Source organism: Mus caroli, unplaced genomic scaffold (assembly GCF_978045245.1).
Source record: "Mus caroli unplaced genomic scaffold, Mus_caroli_1 scaffold_5, whole genome shotgun sequence".
Lineage (NCBI taxonomy): Eukaryota > Metazoa > Chordata > Mammalia > Rodentia > Muridae > Mus > Mus caroli.
In genome coordinates, this window is record NW_028227260.1 from 141,299,490 (window position 1) to 141,316,840 (window position 17,351).

General features: G+C 43.5%; 1 protein-coding gene across 1 annotated transcript; it reads left to right on the top strand.

Annotated features, from left to right (window-relative positions):
* Positions 1-10,483: 10,483 nt before the first annotated feature.
* On the top strand, positions 10,484-16,539 carry LOC147004838 (uncharacterized). The gene is made up of 7 exons (XM_085837783.1): positions 10,484-12,488; positions 12,564-12,980; positions 13,248-13,598; positions 13,809-14,153; positions 14,250-14,393; positions 14,703-14,780; positions 15,279-16,539. The coding sequence occupies exons 1-7, from the start codon at positions 10,484-10,486 to the stop codon at positions 16,529-16,531; spliced, it is 4,593 nt and encodes a 1,530-aa protein (XP_085693909.1). The 3' UTR covers positions 16,532-16,539.
* The last annotated feature ends 812 nt before the right edge of the window (positions 16,540-17,351 follow it).

The following is a 17,351-nucleotide window of genomic DNA, read 5'->3' on the forward strand; positions in this document are numbered from 1 at the left end:
ACAAGAATCATACTACAAGTCAGATAGTTAGAATAGCTAGGGTGGCCTAGTAGAGCCATTCTCATATTTGTCACAATTTTAAGAGCAAATGGGCCAAAGGTCAAATTTGTACCACTATGACCCTCTCTGTGGAGTTGCAGTGTTAACTTTCTGCACCCCTTTTCAACTATTTTGCTATAGAGATATTGATTTTAGGTCAAATAATTGGGCAGGTGACTCATTTCAGGAATGCTTCCTTGATCAGGCTTCCTCATTGTTCCACATGCACCAGAGGACAGAGGACTAGGAGGGATTGGGGGAGGCAGAGGAAAGTTCAATTAGGGGTTGGGAGGCTGTGAAAATCCGTGTAACTGACAAAGCCTACTTTAGGAAGCAAGGAGTTACTGGTCATGTGACTCAAATCAGACAGCAGAGCCAATGGATAGCTCATGATAAATCAGAAGTCCCTAGTAGATGAGAAGCCAAAGGCAGGATTGTAGAAATCCCTCTCAAACTAATTCTTATGGAGGAGGTCTTCCACGGATATTAACCATTTGAAAAGAACAAAGGTTGCTACAGGAACACATCTGTAGGCTGAACTTTTCCCCATGGAAGCTCTAATGGCTTCTAAACATCTCAATGCACAGCTTGGTTAGAAACCGTTTTATAGGTATCTTCTCTAGATGGCTAAGTTCACTTATCTTTTGTTGTTTGCTCTTTTTGTTAAGAAGGTGACTTTCACCTGACCTTATTCATAAAATATTGGATTATATGCAGCTTACTTATGTGCCCATCTGCCTGCCAGAGCTCCATTTGTCTGTATTCCCACCACCCCAAATAAAGTATTTAATACAAAATTAAAATTCAGTCAAAGTTTGGTGAATAAGCAAGTGATATATTTTCTAGGGACAGAAGTAGCATAGGAAGATTACAAGAATATCCTAGCTTATTCCAGTTTCTAAAGAACCCCCAAATTGATGGTAAGTTTCTATGCTCTAGTTCCCTAAGAAGAATAAATTCATGTCATCTTCAGACCATCCCGTACTCCAGGATCATCAGTTTTTGGGGGGGTGGTCATAGTACTCTGATCCTCATTTCTTTAACAGCTGAGCCTAGTTGTGACATCAAGGCCAATATATAGTGACATTTTTTTTTCTCTTTTTAAAAAGTGTGTTCAGTAATAACATTCATGGTCAAATTTCAACTGTTTTCATTACCTCAAAAAAAAAAAAAAGCCAAAAAACAAAACAAAACAAAACACAAAAAGCAAAACAAAAAACCCAAAACAAACAAACAAACAAACCAACTAACTAACTGTGCATGGTGGTGCAGTGCTTACCTTCTAACACTCAAGTGCTGGAAATGATGTTAGTCTTGCTCCAGATCTTTGAAGGGAAAAAAGGAGGGAGGGAGGGAGGGAAGGAGAGAGAGAGAGAGAGAGAGAGAGAGAGAGAGAGAGAGAGAGAGAGAGAGAGAGAGAGAGAGAGAGAGAGAGAGAGATTGAGAGAGAACCAGTCACCTCCACCACCAGTGGATAGCCAAGGAGGTCAGTGGATGCTGGCTGATACAGGGTAGCTGATATGTTTAGGGCAGGAGATTCTGTACTCAGCAATAGTGCTAGCCAACAAGTTCTAAAATAGTAAAATAGAGTGTGTGGTTTTTATTCATGGATTCATATGTCTCGGGTGGGGCTGGTAGCACAGCTCCTGGACAAATGCAGAAGCTGATGACTTGGTGAAACTAAGCCAGGAGGAACAGGAAAGCCAATAGTGGGGCTGGCGGTAGCTGATCTCTAAGCTAAGCCATAAGTTATGGGTCACCAATGGGAAAGGTGGGATACCACTCTTTGTGCTGCAGGGTTTTGTTTTGTTTTGTTTTTTGTTTTGTTTGTTTTGTTTTGTTTGTTTTGCTTGCTACATTCCAACAGCCATGTACACTTCTTGTCTGCTAGCCTCTGCTGGAAGCAGACCTCTGAGCCCAGAATGAAACATCTTTTCACAGATAAAATGGGACAAGGTTTCTCAAGGTTGGTGACACTGATGTCAGTTTGATATTGAGGTACTTCCATGTGGGGCATTGGGCTATGAAAAGACAGGTTGGTCTTCAGTTGAGCTGAGGTCTGAACCCCAGAAATGGTGATAATATACCTTCAAGACACGGTAGGTGTTCCCTTATGCTCCTAGAACTCTGGCATCTGCCTAAGTTACCCCCCCCATACCTCCCACAAGAGAAGCATGGCTAAAATTCATGTAGGCAATGGCCCAAGCTTCTGACCTTCAGGCTAAACTCCTCCCCAGTTACCTAGCATCAGTGAAGACCATAAAAGGGCTGTTCAGCCCCACCTCACTCTCTTACCTCTCACTCCTTTGTCCTCTTACCTCTCTCTTCTCTCACTCCTCTATCCTCTTTCCTCTCTCTCTCTCTCCCTTCTCTCTTCCCCCTCTCTCTCCCTTCTCTCTTCCCCCCCTCTCTCTCCCTCCCCTGCTTCTCTCTTTTCCCTTGCCTTTCTATAGTAAAGCTCTAAAACCATAGAAAGTCTCTGCTCATCAAGGCCCATCGCACTTGGAGAATGGGACAGGCTTTCTCCTAATGAGCCATTTCTAATCTCCTGTCAGAAGGCCTTCCTGTGCTCTAGTCAAGATCTGCTGTACTCACTCTTACATCCCTCATCCCTCTCTCTGATAACCCCAGTGGCCTTAACAAAGTAGCCCCAGGGTTCCCAGTTAGGGCTGGCCCTTGGCCAACCCCTGAAGAGTGGGTCAGAGGTTTAGATGCCCACCCAGGGATGAGTGAAAAGTGTATGGCAGCTCTCCCATGCCTGACAGACCAGAGAATATGTAAAACTCTGGCAGGGTGTGAGCTTTTTTCCCCTTCCCCTGGGCCCCCTTTTAGTTCCCAACACTACCACACAAAATTGGGGGTGTCCAAAGATGCTAAGGTCATTGTTGAGTATATTCACAACTATAGATTTGTCCACAGTGAACTTGAAAAAGGACTAGAAAAGCATCATGCTGAAAGCCAGATTGGTAAGGACAAGAATGAGTCCTGTTGGTCTGAGCACAAGCCAGAACGCAAGTCCAAGTACAGTGGTAAGAACAGGATGATGTGGGCAATTAGGGGTAGCAACAGAGAGCACCTCCAAACCCATAATATGTTATCTATTACTATTGTCACATAGTCTTTTTTTTCCATTAATTTATTAAGTCATTTATTTACTTTACACCCTGATTCTAGCCCCCTCCTCTCCTCCCAGGCCCCACTTCACATGGTCCCTCCATTTGTCCCTCCTTCTCTTATCCTCTGAGAATGGGGAGCCACCACCCCCTATCCCCTCTGTAAAGATGAGGCCTACTATTTTGGTTTTTTTCCCAAGAATGTTTTGGCTATTCTGACTATTACAATACAACACAAATTTTAAAATGAATTTGTTAGTTTCTAAGGGAGGCCAGCTAGATTCTGATAGGAATTGTGTTAAACATAACGAACAATCTGAGGGCTACGTCCAGCATAACACTATTGATTCTATTTATCCATGCTGTAAGATATTTTCCTGTTTATTTAGTTTTCTTTAATTTTGTTCCACAGTGTGCAATATGTGTACCTAGAGTCTAGACTCTGGCTAGAACCCTCAGTCTAGTGTTGCTTGGAAGTAGCTAGAGATGAGATCCTCATCTTGTTTCTTCTGTTGTAGTCTTTCTTTCCATATCAAATAGAATATCAGTCACAGGGTTTTATAGACACCTTTTATCTGATTGGAGAAAGTACTCTCTATTTCAAGTTTGCCAAGTGTTTTGTATTTATGAAAGGGTGTTGCAATTTTGTCAAATGATGTTTCTGTGTTTATTGAGATAATTACTTATTTTGTTATTAATAACACTTATTATATAAATTGATTTTCTTCTCAAACTATTCCCCAAAATAGAAACAGAAGGTACCCTACCCAATTAATTCTACAAATCCACAATTACTCTGATACCTAAACCAGATAAAGACTCAACAAAGACAGAGAATTTCAGGCCAATTTCCCTTATAAATATCAATGCAAAAATACTCAATACAATTCTCGCTAAACTATCCAAAAACACATCAAAACAATCATCCATCATGAACAAGTAGGCTTCATTCCAGAGATGCAGGGATGGTTTAATATATGGAAATCCATCAACGTAATCCACCATATAAACAAACTCAAAGACAAAAACCACATGATGATCTCCTTAGATGCTGAGAAAGCATTTAAGAAAATCCAACACCCATTGATGATAAAAGCCTTGGAAAGATCAGGAATTCAAGGCTCATACCTAAACATAATAAAAGTAATATACAGCAAACCAGTAGCCAAAATCAAAGTAAATGGAGAAAACCTTGAAGCAATCCCACAAAAATCAGGGACTAGACAGAGCTGCTCACTTTCTCCCTGCATATTCAGTATAGTACTCAAAGTCCTAGCCAGAGCAATTAGACAACAAAAGGAGTTCAAGGGGATACAGATTAGAAAAGAAGAAGTCAAAATATCACTATTTGCAGGTGATATGATAGTATATATAAGTGACCCTAAACATTCCACTAGAGAACTCATAACCTGATACAGAGCTCCAGTGCAGTAGCTGGATATAAAATTAACTCAAAGAAATCAGTGGCCTTTCTCTACACAAAGGATAAACAGGATGAGAAAAAAATTATGGAAACAATACCCTTCACAATATTCACAAATAATATAAAATACCTTGGTGTGACTCTAAATTGGAAGTGAAAGATCTGTATGATAAGAACTTCAAGGCTCTGAAGAAAGAAATTGAAGAAGAACTCAGAAGCTGGAAAGATCTCACATGCTCATGGATTGGCAGGATCAATACAGTAAAAATGGCAATCTTGCTGAAAGCAATCTACAGATTCAATGCAATCACGATTAAAATTCCAACTCAATTCTTCACTGAGTTAGAAAGGGCAATTTGCAAATTCATCTGGAATAACAAAATACCTAGGACACCAAAAACAATAAAAGAACCTCTGGTGGAATCACCATGCCTGACCTAAAGCTTCAGTACAGAGCAATTGTGATAAAACAAAACAAAACAAAACAAAACAAAACAAAAACAAACTGCATGGTATTGGTATAGGGACACACAGATAGATGAATGGAGTAGAATTGAAGACCCAGAAATGAACCAACACACCTATGGTCACTTGGTCTATGACAAGAGAGCTAAAACCATCCAGTGGAAAAAGGACAGCATTTTCAACAAATGGTGCTGGCACTACTGGCAGTTATCATGTAGAAGAATGCATATTGATCCATTCTTATGTCCCTGTACTAAGGTCGAGTCTAAGTGGATCAAGGAACTCAACATAAAAGCAAAAACACTGAAAATTATAGAGGAGAAAGTGGGGAAAAGCCTTGAAGATATGGGCACAGGGGAAAAATTACTGAACAAAACAGCAATGGTTTGAGCTGTAAGATGGAGAATCAACAAATGGGACCTTATAAAACTGCAAAGTTTCTGTAAGGCAAAAGACATTGTCAGTAAGACAAAAAAGCCACCAACATATTGGGAAAGGATCCTTAACAACCCTAAATCAGATAGGGGAGTAATATCCAACATACATAAAGAACTCAAGAAGGTGGACTTCAGAAAATCAAATAACCCTATTTAAATGGGGTACAGAGCTAAACAAAGAATTCTCACCTGAGGAATACTGAATGGCTGAGAAGCACCTGAAAAAGTATTCAACATCCTTAATCATCAGGGAACTGCAAATCAAAACAACCTTGAGATTCTACCTCACACCAGTCAGAATGGCTAAGATCAAAAATTCAGGTGACAGCAGATGCTGGTGAGGATATAGTGAAAAAGGAACACTCCTTTATTGTTGGTGGAATTGCAAGCTTGTACAACCACTCTGGAAATCAGTCAGGTGGTTCTTCAGAAAATTGGACATAGTAATACAGGAAGATCCAGCAATTCCTCTCCTGGGCATCTACCCAGAAGATGTCCTAACTTTTAATAAGGACACATGCTCCACTATGTTCATAGCAGCCTTATTTATAATAGCCAGAAGCTGGAAAGAACCCACATGTCCCTCAATGGAGGAATCAATACAGAAAATGTGGTAGATTTGCACAATGGAGCTCAGCTATTAAAAACATTGAAATTCTTAGGCAAATTGATGCATCTGGAGGATGTCTCCCTGAGTGAGGTATCCCAATCACAAAAGAACACAGATGTATGCACTCACTGATAATCGGATATTAGTCCAGAAACTTAGAATATCCAAGATTCAATTTACAAGACACATGAAACTCAAGAAGAAGGAAGACCAAAGTATGGATATTTTGCTCCTTCTTATAATGGCGAACAAAATACCTATGGAAAGAGTTACAGAGACAAAGTTTGGAGCTGGGATGGGAGCAAGGACCATCCAGAGATTGCCCCACACAGGAATCCATCCCATATACAACTACCAAATCCAGACACTATTGCATATGCTAGAAAGATTTTGCTGACAGGACCTTGATGTAGCTATTTCTTGTGAGGCTATGCCAGTGCCTGACAAATACAGAAGTGGATGCTCACAGTCATCTATTGGATAGAACACAGGGCCCCTAATGAAGGACCTAGAGAAAGTACCCAAGGAGCTAAAGGGGTCTGCAACCCTATAGGAGGAACAACAATATGAACTAACCAGTACCTTCAGAGCTTGTGTCTCTAGCTGCATATGTAGCAGAAGATGGCCTAGTTGGCCATGAAAGGGAAGAGAGGCCCCTTGGTCTTCCAAACTTTATATGCCTCAGTACAGGGGAAGCCAGGGCCAAGAAGTGGGAGTGGGTGGCTATGGGAGCAGGGCCCAGGGAAGGTATAGGGGACTTTAGGGTTTTCATTTGAAATGTAAATGAAGAAAATATCTAATAAAAATTTTAAAAAATGAAAAAAAAATCAATGTTAAACAATAACAACAAAAAAGAACAAAAAGAGTCTGTTTCTCAAGTCTCTCAAAGCATAAATATTATTTTGCACTAAACAAACTTTAATTTTACTTGAAACTTGTTTTGTTATACTAGCTTTGGACTTAATGTTGACAACATACACAGTATACTTTATGATGGGATATAAAAATTGGATTCTCTACTCAAATTTGCCTCTGTAAATGAATTATATTTGTACTAAGCATGAATGACCAATAAGTTCTATATCTTAGTTTCTTGAACAGCTTATAATGACTTAGTAACTCTTTTATAAGATTAGGATTTTGTAATTTTATAAAATCTTTGTTAATTTTAAGCTTCAAAAATTATAATTCTTAAATTAAAAGGGTTTCGTGTAAGCAGCAAAATGTTGGGTCCTGTTTGTGTAGCCAGTCTGTTAGTCTATGTCTTTTTATTGGGGAGTTGAGGCCATTGACATTAAGAGATATTAAGGAAAAGTAATTGTTGCTTCCTATTATTTTTGTTTTTAAAGTTGGCATTCTGTTCTTGTGGCTGTCTTCTTTTAGGTTTATTGAAGGATTACTTTCTTGCTTTTTCTAGGACAGGGTTTCCATCCTTGTATTTTTTTTTTTATGTTATTATCCTTTGAAGGGCTGGATTCCTGGAAAGATAATGTGTGAATTTGGTTTGGCTTCTCCATCTACGGTAACTGAAAGTTTGGCTGGGTATAGTTTCCTGGGCTGGCATTTGTGTTCTCTTAGTGTCTGTGTAACATCTGTCCAGGATCTTCTGGCTTTCGTAGTCTCTGGTGAAAATTCTGGTGTAATTCTGATAGGCCTGCCTTTATATGTTACTTGACCTTTTCCCCTTACTTCTTTTAATATTCTATCTTTATTTAGTGCATTTGTTGTTCTGATTATTATGTGTCGGGAGGAATTTCTTTTCTGCTCCAGTCTATTTGGAGTTCTGTAGGCTTCGTGTATGTTCATGGGCATCTCTGTCTTTAGGTTTGGGAAGTTTACTTCTATAATTTTGTTGAAGATATTTGCTGGTCCTTTAAGTTGAAAATCTTCATTCTCATCTATTCCTATTATCTGTAGGTTTGGTCTTCTCATTGTGTCCTATATTTCCTGGATGTTTTGAGTTAGGATCGTTTTGCATATTGCATTTTCTTTGATTGTTATGCCAATGTTCTCTATGGAATCTTCTGCACCTGAGATTCTCTCTTCCATCTCTTGTATTCTGTTGCTGATGCTCACATCTATGGCTCCAGATTTCTTTCCTAGGGTTTTTATCTCCAGTGTTGCCTCACTTTGGGTTTTCTTTATTGTGTCTACTTCCCTTTTTAGGTCTAGTATGGTTTTGTTCATGTCCATCACCTGTTTGGATGTGTTTTCCTGTTTTTCTTTAAGGACTTGCAATTCTTTAGCCTATTTAGCTGTGTCCTCCTGTATTTCTTTAAGTCAGTTGTTAAAGTCCTTCTTGATGTCTTCTACCATCATCCTGAGATATGCCTTTAAATCCGGGTCTAGGTATTCAGGTGTGTTGGGGTGCCCAGGACTGGCTGAGGTGGGAGTGCTAGGTTCTGATGATGGTGAGTTGTCTTGGATTCTATTAATAAGATTCTTATGTCTCCCTTTCAACATCTGTTAATCTCTGGAGTCAGTTGTTATAGACGTCTCTGGCTAGAGCTATTTCTCCTGTGATTTTGTTATTCTATGCCAGCAGACCTGGAAAACTAGCTCTCTCCTGAGTTTCAGTGGTCAGAGCACTCTATGCAGGCAGGCTCTCCTCTTTCAGGTCAGGTACACAGATATCTGGCATTCAGACTTGCCTCCTGGCAGAAGATTAAGGCTAGAAACCGGACCTGTCCCTGAAGCTGTTAGTTTCTGTAGTGCACACTCTCACCTCTGCAGTCTAGTCTTGGCGTGTTGGGAGCTATTAAGACAACTCTTGATCTCTAAATTGGGCCTCTCCCCCCATGAAGAAAAAGGGGACAAAAGTGGGCCAGTGACACATGGATTCCGAGAACAACCACCGGATGTTCCAGCCCTAAGTCATCACCACGTCCCTTAGTAGCACCCCTCCCATTAGGCCAAGCATTCCAACACGAGTCTATGGGGGCCAGACCTAATCAAACTGCCACTACTGAAAGTAGCTATTGAATATTCCAATTAGTACTTTTGAATTCTCTACCATATTTCCCTGACTTTTTGCTTCATATACTTTGTTCTCCATTCTTAGATAATTAAATGTTCATTATTGGGATAACTTCCTAATAGTCTAATCTTTTCATCATTAGAAAGCCTTCTTTACCCTTCAATTTTTGCTGTAACATCTATTTTTTTCCTGATACTGACATTGCAACTCTAACATTCTTAGGGTTGCAATTTATATCTTGTATCATTTTCCAGTTTTTTTAACTTTCAGTTTATCTGCATATTTTTTTGAGATATCTAGTATAACAGATTTTTTTTAAATTATTCTTCCATCCTCAGGGTGAAAGGAAATGAACTTATTGGCACACTCAGAAGTGGCCCAATCCTGGAGGCATGAGAAAAAGGGAGGATGGAAAGAGACCTATTATTCCTCAGGAATTAGAGGCTGGAAGTGACACCCCTTTCCTTTCATCTGGGATGTAGGCATCTCAAACCTAGAGCTTCTTTGCAACCTTTCATCTAGGCTTGATTGGTAGGAACCAAGTGATTTAGGAAGATAAAGGATTAGAAGAAGAAAATTTATTTAATCAAGAAAGATGAGAAGCAAATGCATCGCTTTAATGCCTGTACTGTAGGAGGGAGACAGAAACTGAGAGCTGTGTAAGCTTGGAAACAATCTGGTCTTGGAAGAAAAGAAAAGAAAAGAAAAGAAAAGAAAAGAAAAGAAAAGAAAAGAAAAGAAAAGAAAAGAAAAGAAAAGAAAAGGAAAGGAAAGGAAAGGAAAGAAAAGAAAGGAAAAGAAAAGAGGGGAAAGAGAAGGTTAAGGGAAGGGAAGAGAAGGGAAGGGAAGGGAAGGGATAAAAGGGAAGGGAAGGTAAAGGAAAGGAGAAAGAAAAGGAGAGGAAAGGCGAAAGAAAAGGAGAAAGGACAGGAAAGGAAAGGAAAGGAAAGGAAAGGAAAGGAAAGGAAAGGAAAGGAAAGGAAAGGAAAGGAAAGGAAAGGAAAGGAAAGGAAAGGAAACAGAAAAGAAGGCCCTCCCATCTCATATACAATCATTATGACGTCATAGTGGTGGTCCAATCATTTAGCTATGGAAGGTAGTAAATTTACATAAGACTACCGATTGGTTGATGGGCATAAGCCCGCCCCCCAGATGACGTTTGTTTACAACTGTTGCCAGAGAGACGGACATTTGCCCTTATGGTTGGACAAGCAGCAGTAACGCTCTTACTGCCGCTCCTCCAACTTCTTTAAGAAGAGCTGAATTTGATAAAAAATCACGGGATTTGATCCTGAATGTAGAAGTCATTTGGACTACAGACTTCTGGGTTATGTTCCCATTTCATTTTTTTTCCCAGTCAGTCCTAGAAAATCTGGGAATTCTTTAGTTCTTTGAAGATAAAGCAAGAATATTGCTTAAATGAGTTCCAGAAAGAAACGTTCTTGTCTTGGTGGCCAGCAGTTTGCTGAAGGAGATGACTTTGTGAAACTGAAGCCCCACGACAGGCGGGTCCGAAAGGCAAGAAGTGTCTCCTTACGACACAAGTCAACAGAGTCGAGGAGTCTTCAACCAACTCTTCAAAGAAGACTGCGAGGCCGCTCTGTGAAGAAACGCCATTTGGTGGAGAATGGTTACTCTGAGAAGAAAACGTATACAGTGGAGAAAATTCCTTCCACTGAGAAAAATTCTTCCACTGAGAAGCGTTGTTCCGTTGCTGAGAAGTATCACACCACAGTTAAAAGTTCCTCGGCTGAAAAGCTTCTCTTAGTGGAGAAGCATCCTTATGCTGAAAAAAGCCTTACTAGGAAGAAGAGATCCTCTGCGGAGAAGCACTCTCCAACTGAAAAAGGTCAGATGTCCCAGAAAAGTTCTTCTCGGGGGAGGCGCCACTCTGAGACACACCGATCTGGGAAGAGTCCTCACTTTTCTGAGGAATGCCAGATTACAGAGAAACGTCATTCATCTGTGAAGCATGGGTCTTCAGACAAAGACCATCCTGCAGATCGAGGTCGTCCTATCAATAAAAGATGCTCTTCAGAAAAACCTCAGTCCACAGAGAAAGGTCGGTTGACAGGGAGAAGTCCCTATGCTCCTGCCAATGTGAGAGGGCGCCCTACCAAGAAAGGTCAACCTACAGAGAAAGGCCTTTCTACTAAGAAGGGTCCCTCTACTGAGAACCGACACCCTGCAAAGAAAGGCTACTCAGCCAAGACACTTAGCTCTGCACAGAGAGATCGCCAGATAGAGAGAGGCAGTGCTACAGGTAGCAGACTCTCTACAGAGAAAGATTGCCTTTCAGGGAGAGGTTGGCCTGCCAAAAAAAGTCATGTGGCAGAGAAGGGCCGTTCTGAGAAAAGTAGCTGTGCTATAAGAGGAACTTCTGCAGGGAAAGATGGCTCTGCAGGAAGAGTTCACGGCAATAGAAGAGGCCCTGCAGAGGAGGGTCACCCAGTCAAATGTATCTGTGAATCAAGTGTACCATCTGCAGGGAAAGACTGCCCTGCAAGAAGTCGCTCCAAGAAAAGCATCCCTGGAGAGGAGAGTCGCCCTGTTAAGAATGAGATTCGCTCATCAAGAGGACCTTCTGCAGGAAGAGGGAGCCCCAATAAAATCCGTAGGGCAGAGAAGGACCACTCAGTCAAGAATGGTAGCAGTACGTCAAGAAGACCCTCTGCAGGGAAAGATCGCTCTGGAGGAAGAGGTCGCCCCATTAAAAGCGGCTGTGCAGAGGAGAGTCGGTCAGTCGAGGGTGGGAGCAGTACGTCAAGAGGATCCTCTACAGGGAAAGAATGTGCTGTAAGAAGAGGCCACCCCAGTAAAATCCGGAGGTCAGACAACGGTAGCTCAGTCGAGAATGGTAGCAGTACACCAAGAAGACCTTCTGCAGGGAAAAGTCTCTCTGCAGGACAAGGTTGCCACAACAAAAGTGGCCATGCAGAGGAGAGTTGGTCAGTCGAGGGTAGGAGCAGTACATCAAGAGCACCCTCTACAGGAAAAGAGCGCCCTGTGAGAAGATGTCTCTCCAACAGTCAAAGCCCTGCAGAGCAGTGGTGCTCAATCAAGTGTGGCATCTGTGCAACAAGAGTACCTTCTGTAGGGAAAGATGGCTCTGGAGGACGAGGTCGCCCCAACAAAAGAGGCCCTGCAGAGGAGGGTCATTCAGTCAAGGGTAGTAGCAGTACATCAAGAGGACCCTCTGTAGGGAAAGATCATCCTGCCAAAAGAAGTCGCTCCACCAAAAGCAGCCCTACAGAGGAGGGAAAATCAGGCAAGAATGTTTGCTATGCAACCAGAGAATCCTCTGCAGGGAAAGATCGCTCTGGTGGACGAGGTTGCCCCCACAAAAGAGGCCCTGCAAAAGAGGCTCATTCAGTCAAGGTTAGTAGCAGTATATCAAGAGGGAAAGATCGTCCTGCCAAAAGAAGTCGCTCCACGAAAAGTGGCCCAACAGAGGAGGGTTGCTCAGGCAAGAATGGGAAAGATCTCTCTGGAGGACGAGGTCGCCCCAGCAAAAGAGGCCCTGCAGAGGAGGGTCATTCAGTCAAGGGTAGTAGCAGTACATCAAGAGGACCCTCTGCAGGGAAGGATCGCTCTAGAGGAAGAGGTCGCCACATCAAAAGCGGCTGTGCAGAGGAGAGTTGGTCAGTCCAGAGTGGGAGCAGTACATCAAGAGCACCCTCTACAGGAAAAGAGCGCCCTGTGAGAAGATGTCTCTCCAACAGTCGAAGCCCTGCAGAGCAGTGCTGCTCAATCAAGTGTGGCATCTGTGCAACAGGAGTACCTTCTGCAGGGAAAGATGGCTCTGGAGGACGAGGTCGCCCCAACAAAAGAGGCCCTACAGAGAAGGGTGATTCAGTCAAGGATGGTAGCAGTACATCAAGAGGACCCTCTGCAGGGAAAGATCATCCTGCAAGAAGTCACTCCATCAAAAGGACCCCTACAGAGGTGGGACACTCAGGCAAGAATGCTTGCTATGCAACCAGAGAATCCTCTGCAGGGAAAGATCGCTCTGGAGGACGAGGTCGCACTCAAAAAAGAGGCCCTGCAGAAGAGGGTCATTCAGTCAAGGGTAGTAGCAGTACATCAAGAGGGAAAGATCGTCCTGCCAAAAGAAGTCGCTCCACCAAAAGCAGTCCAACAGAGGAGGGTCGCTCAGGCAAGAATGGGAAAGATCGCTCCGGAGGACGAGGTCACCCCAACAAAAGAGGTCCTGCACAGGAGGGTCATTCACTCAAGGGTAGTAGAAGTACATCAAGAGGACCCTCTGCAGGCAAAGATCGCCCTGCAAGAAGAAGTCACCCTAACAAAAGCAGCTCTTCAGAGCAGGGTTGCAATGTTGAGAACTTGATCTGTGCATTAAGAGGACACTCTGTAGGGGAAGATCGCCCTGCAAGAAGTTGCTCCAGCAAAAGCCACTCTGCAGAGCAGTGGTGCTCCGTCAAATGTGGGTTGTGTACACCAAAAGTACCCTCTGAAGGGAATGATCGCCCTTCAGGAAGAGGGCACCCAAACAGAAGTGGCCCTGCAGAGGAGGGTCGCTCAGTCAAGAGGGATATCTGTGTGTCAACAAAACCTGCTGCAGGGAAAGATCTCCCTGCACGAAGAGGGCAACCCAGTAGAAACAGTCCTACTGAGGAGGGTTTCTCAGTCAAGTGTGGTATCTGTACACCAAGAGGACACTCTATAGGGCAAGATCGCCCTGCAGGAGGAGGTCGCCTCAACAAAAGTGGCCCTACAGAGGAAGGTCGGTCAGTTGAGGGTGGTACCTGTGCCTCAAGAGGACCCTCTGTGGGAAAAGATCGCTCTGGAGGAAGAGGTCGCCCCCACAAAAGAGGCCCTGCAAAAGAGGGTCATTCAGTCAAGGGTAGTAGCAGTACATCAAGAGGGAAAGATCGTCCTGCCAAAAGAAGTTGCTCCACCAAAAGCAGCCCAACAGAGGAGGGTCGCTCAGGCAAGAATGGGAAAGATCGCTCCGGAGGACGAGGTCACCCCAACAAAAGAGGTCCTGCACAGGAGGGTCATTCACTCAAGGGTAGTAGAAGTACATCAAGAGGACCCTCTGCAGGCAAAGATCGCCCTGCAAGAAGAAGTCACCTTAACAAAAGCAGCTCTTCAGAGCAGGGTTGCAAGGTTGAGAACTTGATCTATGCATTAAGAGGACACTCTGTAGGGGAAGATCGCCCAGCAAGAAGTTGCTCCAGCAAAAGCCACTCTGCAGAGCAGTGGTGCTCCGTCAAATGTGGGTTGTGTACACCAAAAGTACCCTCTGAAGGGAATGATCGCCCTTCAGGAAGAGGGCACCCAAACAGAAGTGGCCCTGCAGAGGAGGGTCGCTCAGTCAAGAGGGATATCTGTGTGTCAACAAAACCTGCTGCAGGGAAAGATCTCCCTGCACGAAGAGGGCGACCCAGTAGAAACAGTCCTACTGAGGAGGGTTTTTCAGTCAAGTGTGGTATCTGTACACCAAGGGGACCCTCTGTAGGGCAAGATTGCCCTGCAGGAGGAGGTCGCCTCAACAAAAGTGGCCCTACAGAGGAAGGTCGGTCAGTTTGCGGTGGTACCTGTGCCTCAAGAGGACCCTCTGTGGGAAAAGATCGCTCTGGAGGAAGAGGTCGCCCCAACAAAAGCAGCCCTGCAGGGAAGGGTCGCTCAGTCAAGGGTAGTAGCAGTACATCAAGAGGACCCTCTGAAGGGAAAGATCGCCCCACAGGCAGAAGTCAGCCTCTGAAGAAAAACCACCCTGCAGAAGCGGGTGGCTCAGCAAAGAGTGGAAGTTGTACAGAGAAAGGGCTTTCTGAGCACCCTTCAGGAAGAGGTCAAGAGAGTAAAAGCTGCCTTGAAGAGGAGTTTCTCTCATCTGGAGGGAGTAACTCTGCAGAGAGTGGAGCTTCTTCAGGGAAAGATTGCCCCACAGGCAGAAGTTGGCCTAGGAAGAAAGGCCACCCTGCAGAGAAGGATTGCTCAGGAAAGAGGGGAAGCTATGCAGACAGAGGGCCCTCTACAGGGCAAGAGCACCCTGCAGGGAGAGGTTGTCCCCAAAATAGTCAACCTGAAGAGGACTTTCAATCCTTTGGAAGGGGTAAATCTGCAAAACGAGGGCCCTCTACAGGGCAAGAGCACCCTGCAGGGAGAGGTTGTCCCCAAAATAGTCAACCTGAAGAGGACTTTCAATCCTTTGGAAGGGGTAAATCTGCAAAACGAGGGCCCTCTGCAGTGAAAGAGCATCCCATTGGCAGAGGTCGGCCTCCAAAGAAAAGCCGCCATGAAAAGGATAGTGGCTCAGCAGAAAGGGGTAACCATGCAGATAAGGGACCATCTGCAGGAAAAGATCACCCCAGAGGCAGAGGTCAGCCTCGGAAGAAAAGCCACCCTGCAGAGGCAGGGCACTTAGTTGAGAAGGGTAATAGTGCAGAGAGAGGACCCTCTGCCAAGAAAGATCCCCACACTGGGAGAGGTAGACCTCCAAAGAAGAGTCACCCAGCAGAGAGGCATCTGTCTGCCTCTATGAAAGTTTGTCCTCCTAAAAAACATCAGCCTGCAAAGCAAGTTGTCTGTGTAAAGAGAGTTCGTTCTGCAGAAAGAGTTCACTCCATGGAGAGAGGTCACCTTGCCAAGAAAAGTTGTCCTGCAGAGAGACAGCTCTCTGCTGAGGAAGGTAGCATGGCAGAGCGGGGTTGCTCCTTTGAGACAGATCTTTCAGGGGAGAGAGCTCACTCTTCCCAGGGAAGCTGCACAGCTGAAGAAAGGAGTGAGGAAGGCAATATGCATTCTGTGGAGAAAGGTCATCCCTCCACGGAGACAGGCTTCCCTGAAGAGAAATCCTCTTCAGGATCCATGTCTAAGGCAACAGAACCAAACAACCTGCAGAGTCCTCCAGAAAACAGAATTGGCAGTGAAACCAACCAAGTAGCCCAGATCCCTCACCGGAATATGCCTGTAACTGTGAAGATAAAAATGGGAGTCGAGTTGAAATTGCCTGATGAACTGAAGTTTCGTCTTGTTGAGGACTGGGACTTGGTCAACAAGCAAAACCAGTTATTCCAACTTCCTGCTGAGAAGACTGTAGATGCCATTCTTGCAGAATATGTGACTTTTGTGAAGTCACAGGATCTTGGTGATAATAGAGAATACTCCGTTGATGAAGTTGTACTTGGAATAAGAGAGTATTTCAACAAGATGCTGGGCACCCAGCTGCTCTGCAAGTTTGAAAAGCCCCAGTATGCTGAAATTCACCAGGTTTATCCTGGTATTCCAATGTCTCAGGTCTATGGGGCTCCACATCTCCTGAGATTGTTTGTGAAAATTGGGACTGCATTGGCCCATTCACCCCTTAATAGGCAGAGTCTTCTCTTAGTGTCTAGCTATATGCATGATTTCCTGGAATATCTTGCAGAGAAGTCCACTTCTCTGTTTACCGTCAGCAATTACAAAGTAGCTTCAGCCGAATATTGTTGCAAAGCCCTATAAGGGTCAGCTGACCACTCTGTTAGTCATGAATCAGTAAATATTTATCTTTGCTGTTTGCACTGTATAATTGATGTTCTTGAAAATTTTATAACAGAGCTTAATATTTCCATTTGATTAGTATTGTGAGCAGAAAATAAATGCTTCAACACTATGTACCATCATTCAACAGCAAATAAATGTTCACTTAAAATTTTTATGTTGTTTTTTGACATTGCTTGAATGTGGGTGCTTCTATCTCTTTCATATTATGAGGTTCTATGACATATTCATTTTATATGATAAAGTGCCCTCATTTCTTGTGCCAAAGGTTCAACATAAAGGATATACACAAGACACGTACATACACATAATTACAAATAAAAATCTTTTTAAATTATTAAAAGTCTATGGATAAAGCTAAGAAGGTCATGGGTTCACTCCCTAGATTAAAGAAGAAAGGAAGAAGAGGAAGATAAAGAAGCAGAGGAGGAAGAAGAAGAGCGATTGATAACAAAAAAGAAAGAAGGGGAGAAGGGGGACCTAGAGGGGAGGTAGAGAAAAAGGATGGTGTAGAGAGGGGGAGGAGAAGAAGAGGGGGAAAGAGTTGGAAGGGGAAGAAAAGAAAGAAGAAGAGATGGATAAGGAAGAAGGGAGAAAGGAGGAGGGGAGCGGAGTAAGTGTAGTGGAGTAGTAGGGAGGAGGAAGAGAAGACGAATGGGGTATGAAAAGGAGAGGTAAAAGGAAAAAGAAGGAAGAGACAAGGAGAGGAGAAGGAGGAATAGGGGCAGTTGGAGGTGGAAGAGGGGGGAGAAAGGGGGAAGAAGAGAAGTGAGGAAAAGGA

Bases quoted from the DNA above. Each gene is read 5' to 3' on its own strand.
- LOC147004838 (XM_085837783.1), top strand. From the start codon at position 10,484: ATGAGTTCCAGAAAGAAACGTTCTTGTCTTGGTGGCCAGCAGTTTGCT. The intron at 12,489-12,563 runs GTCGCTCCACGA...CTGGAGGACGAG, and splicing joins AGATCGTCCTGCCAAAAGAA to GTCGCCCCAGCAAAAGAGGC. The intron at 12,981-13,247 runs GTCACTCCATCA...ATCGCTCCGGAG, and splicing joins GAAAGATCATCCTGCAAGAA to GACGAGGTCACCCCAACAAA.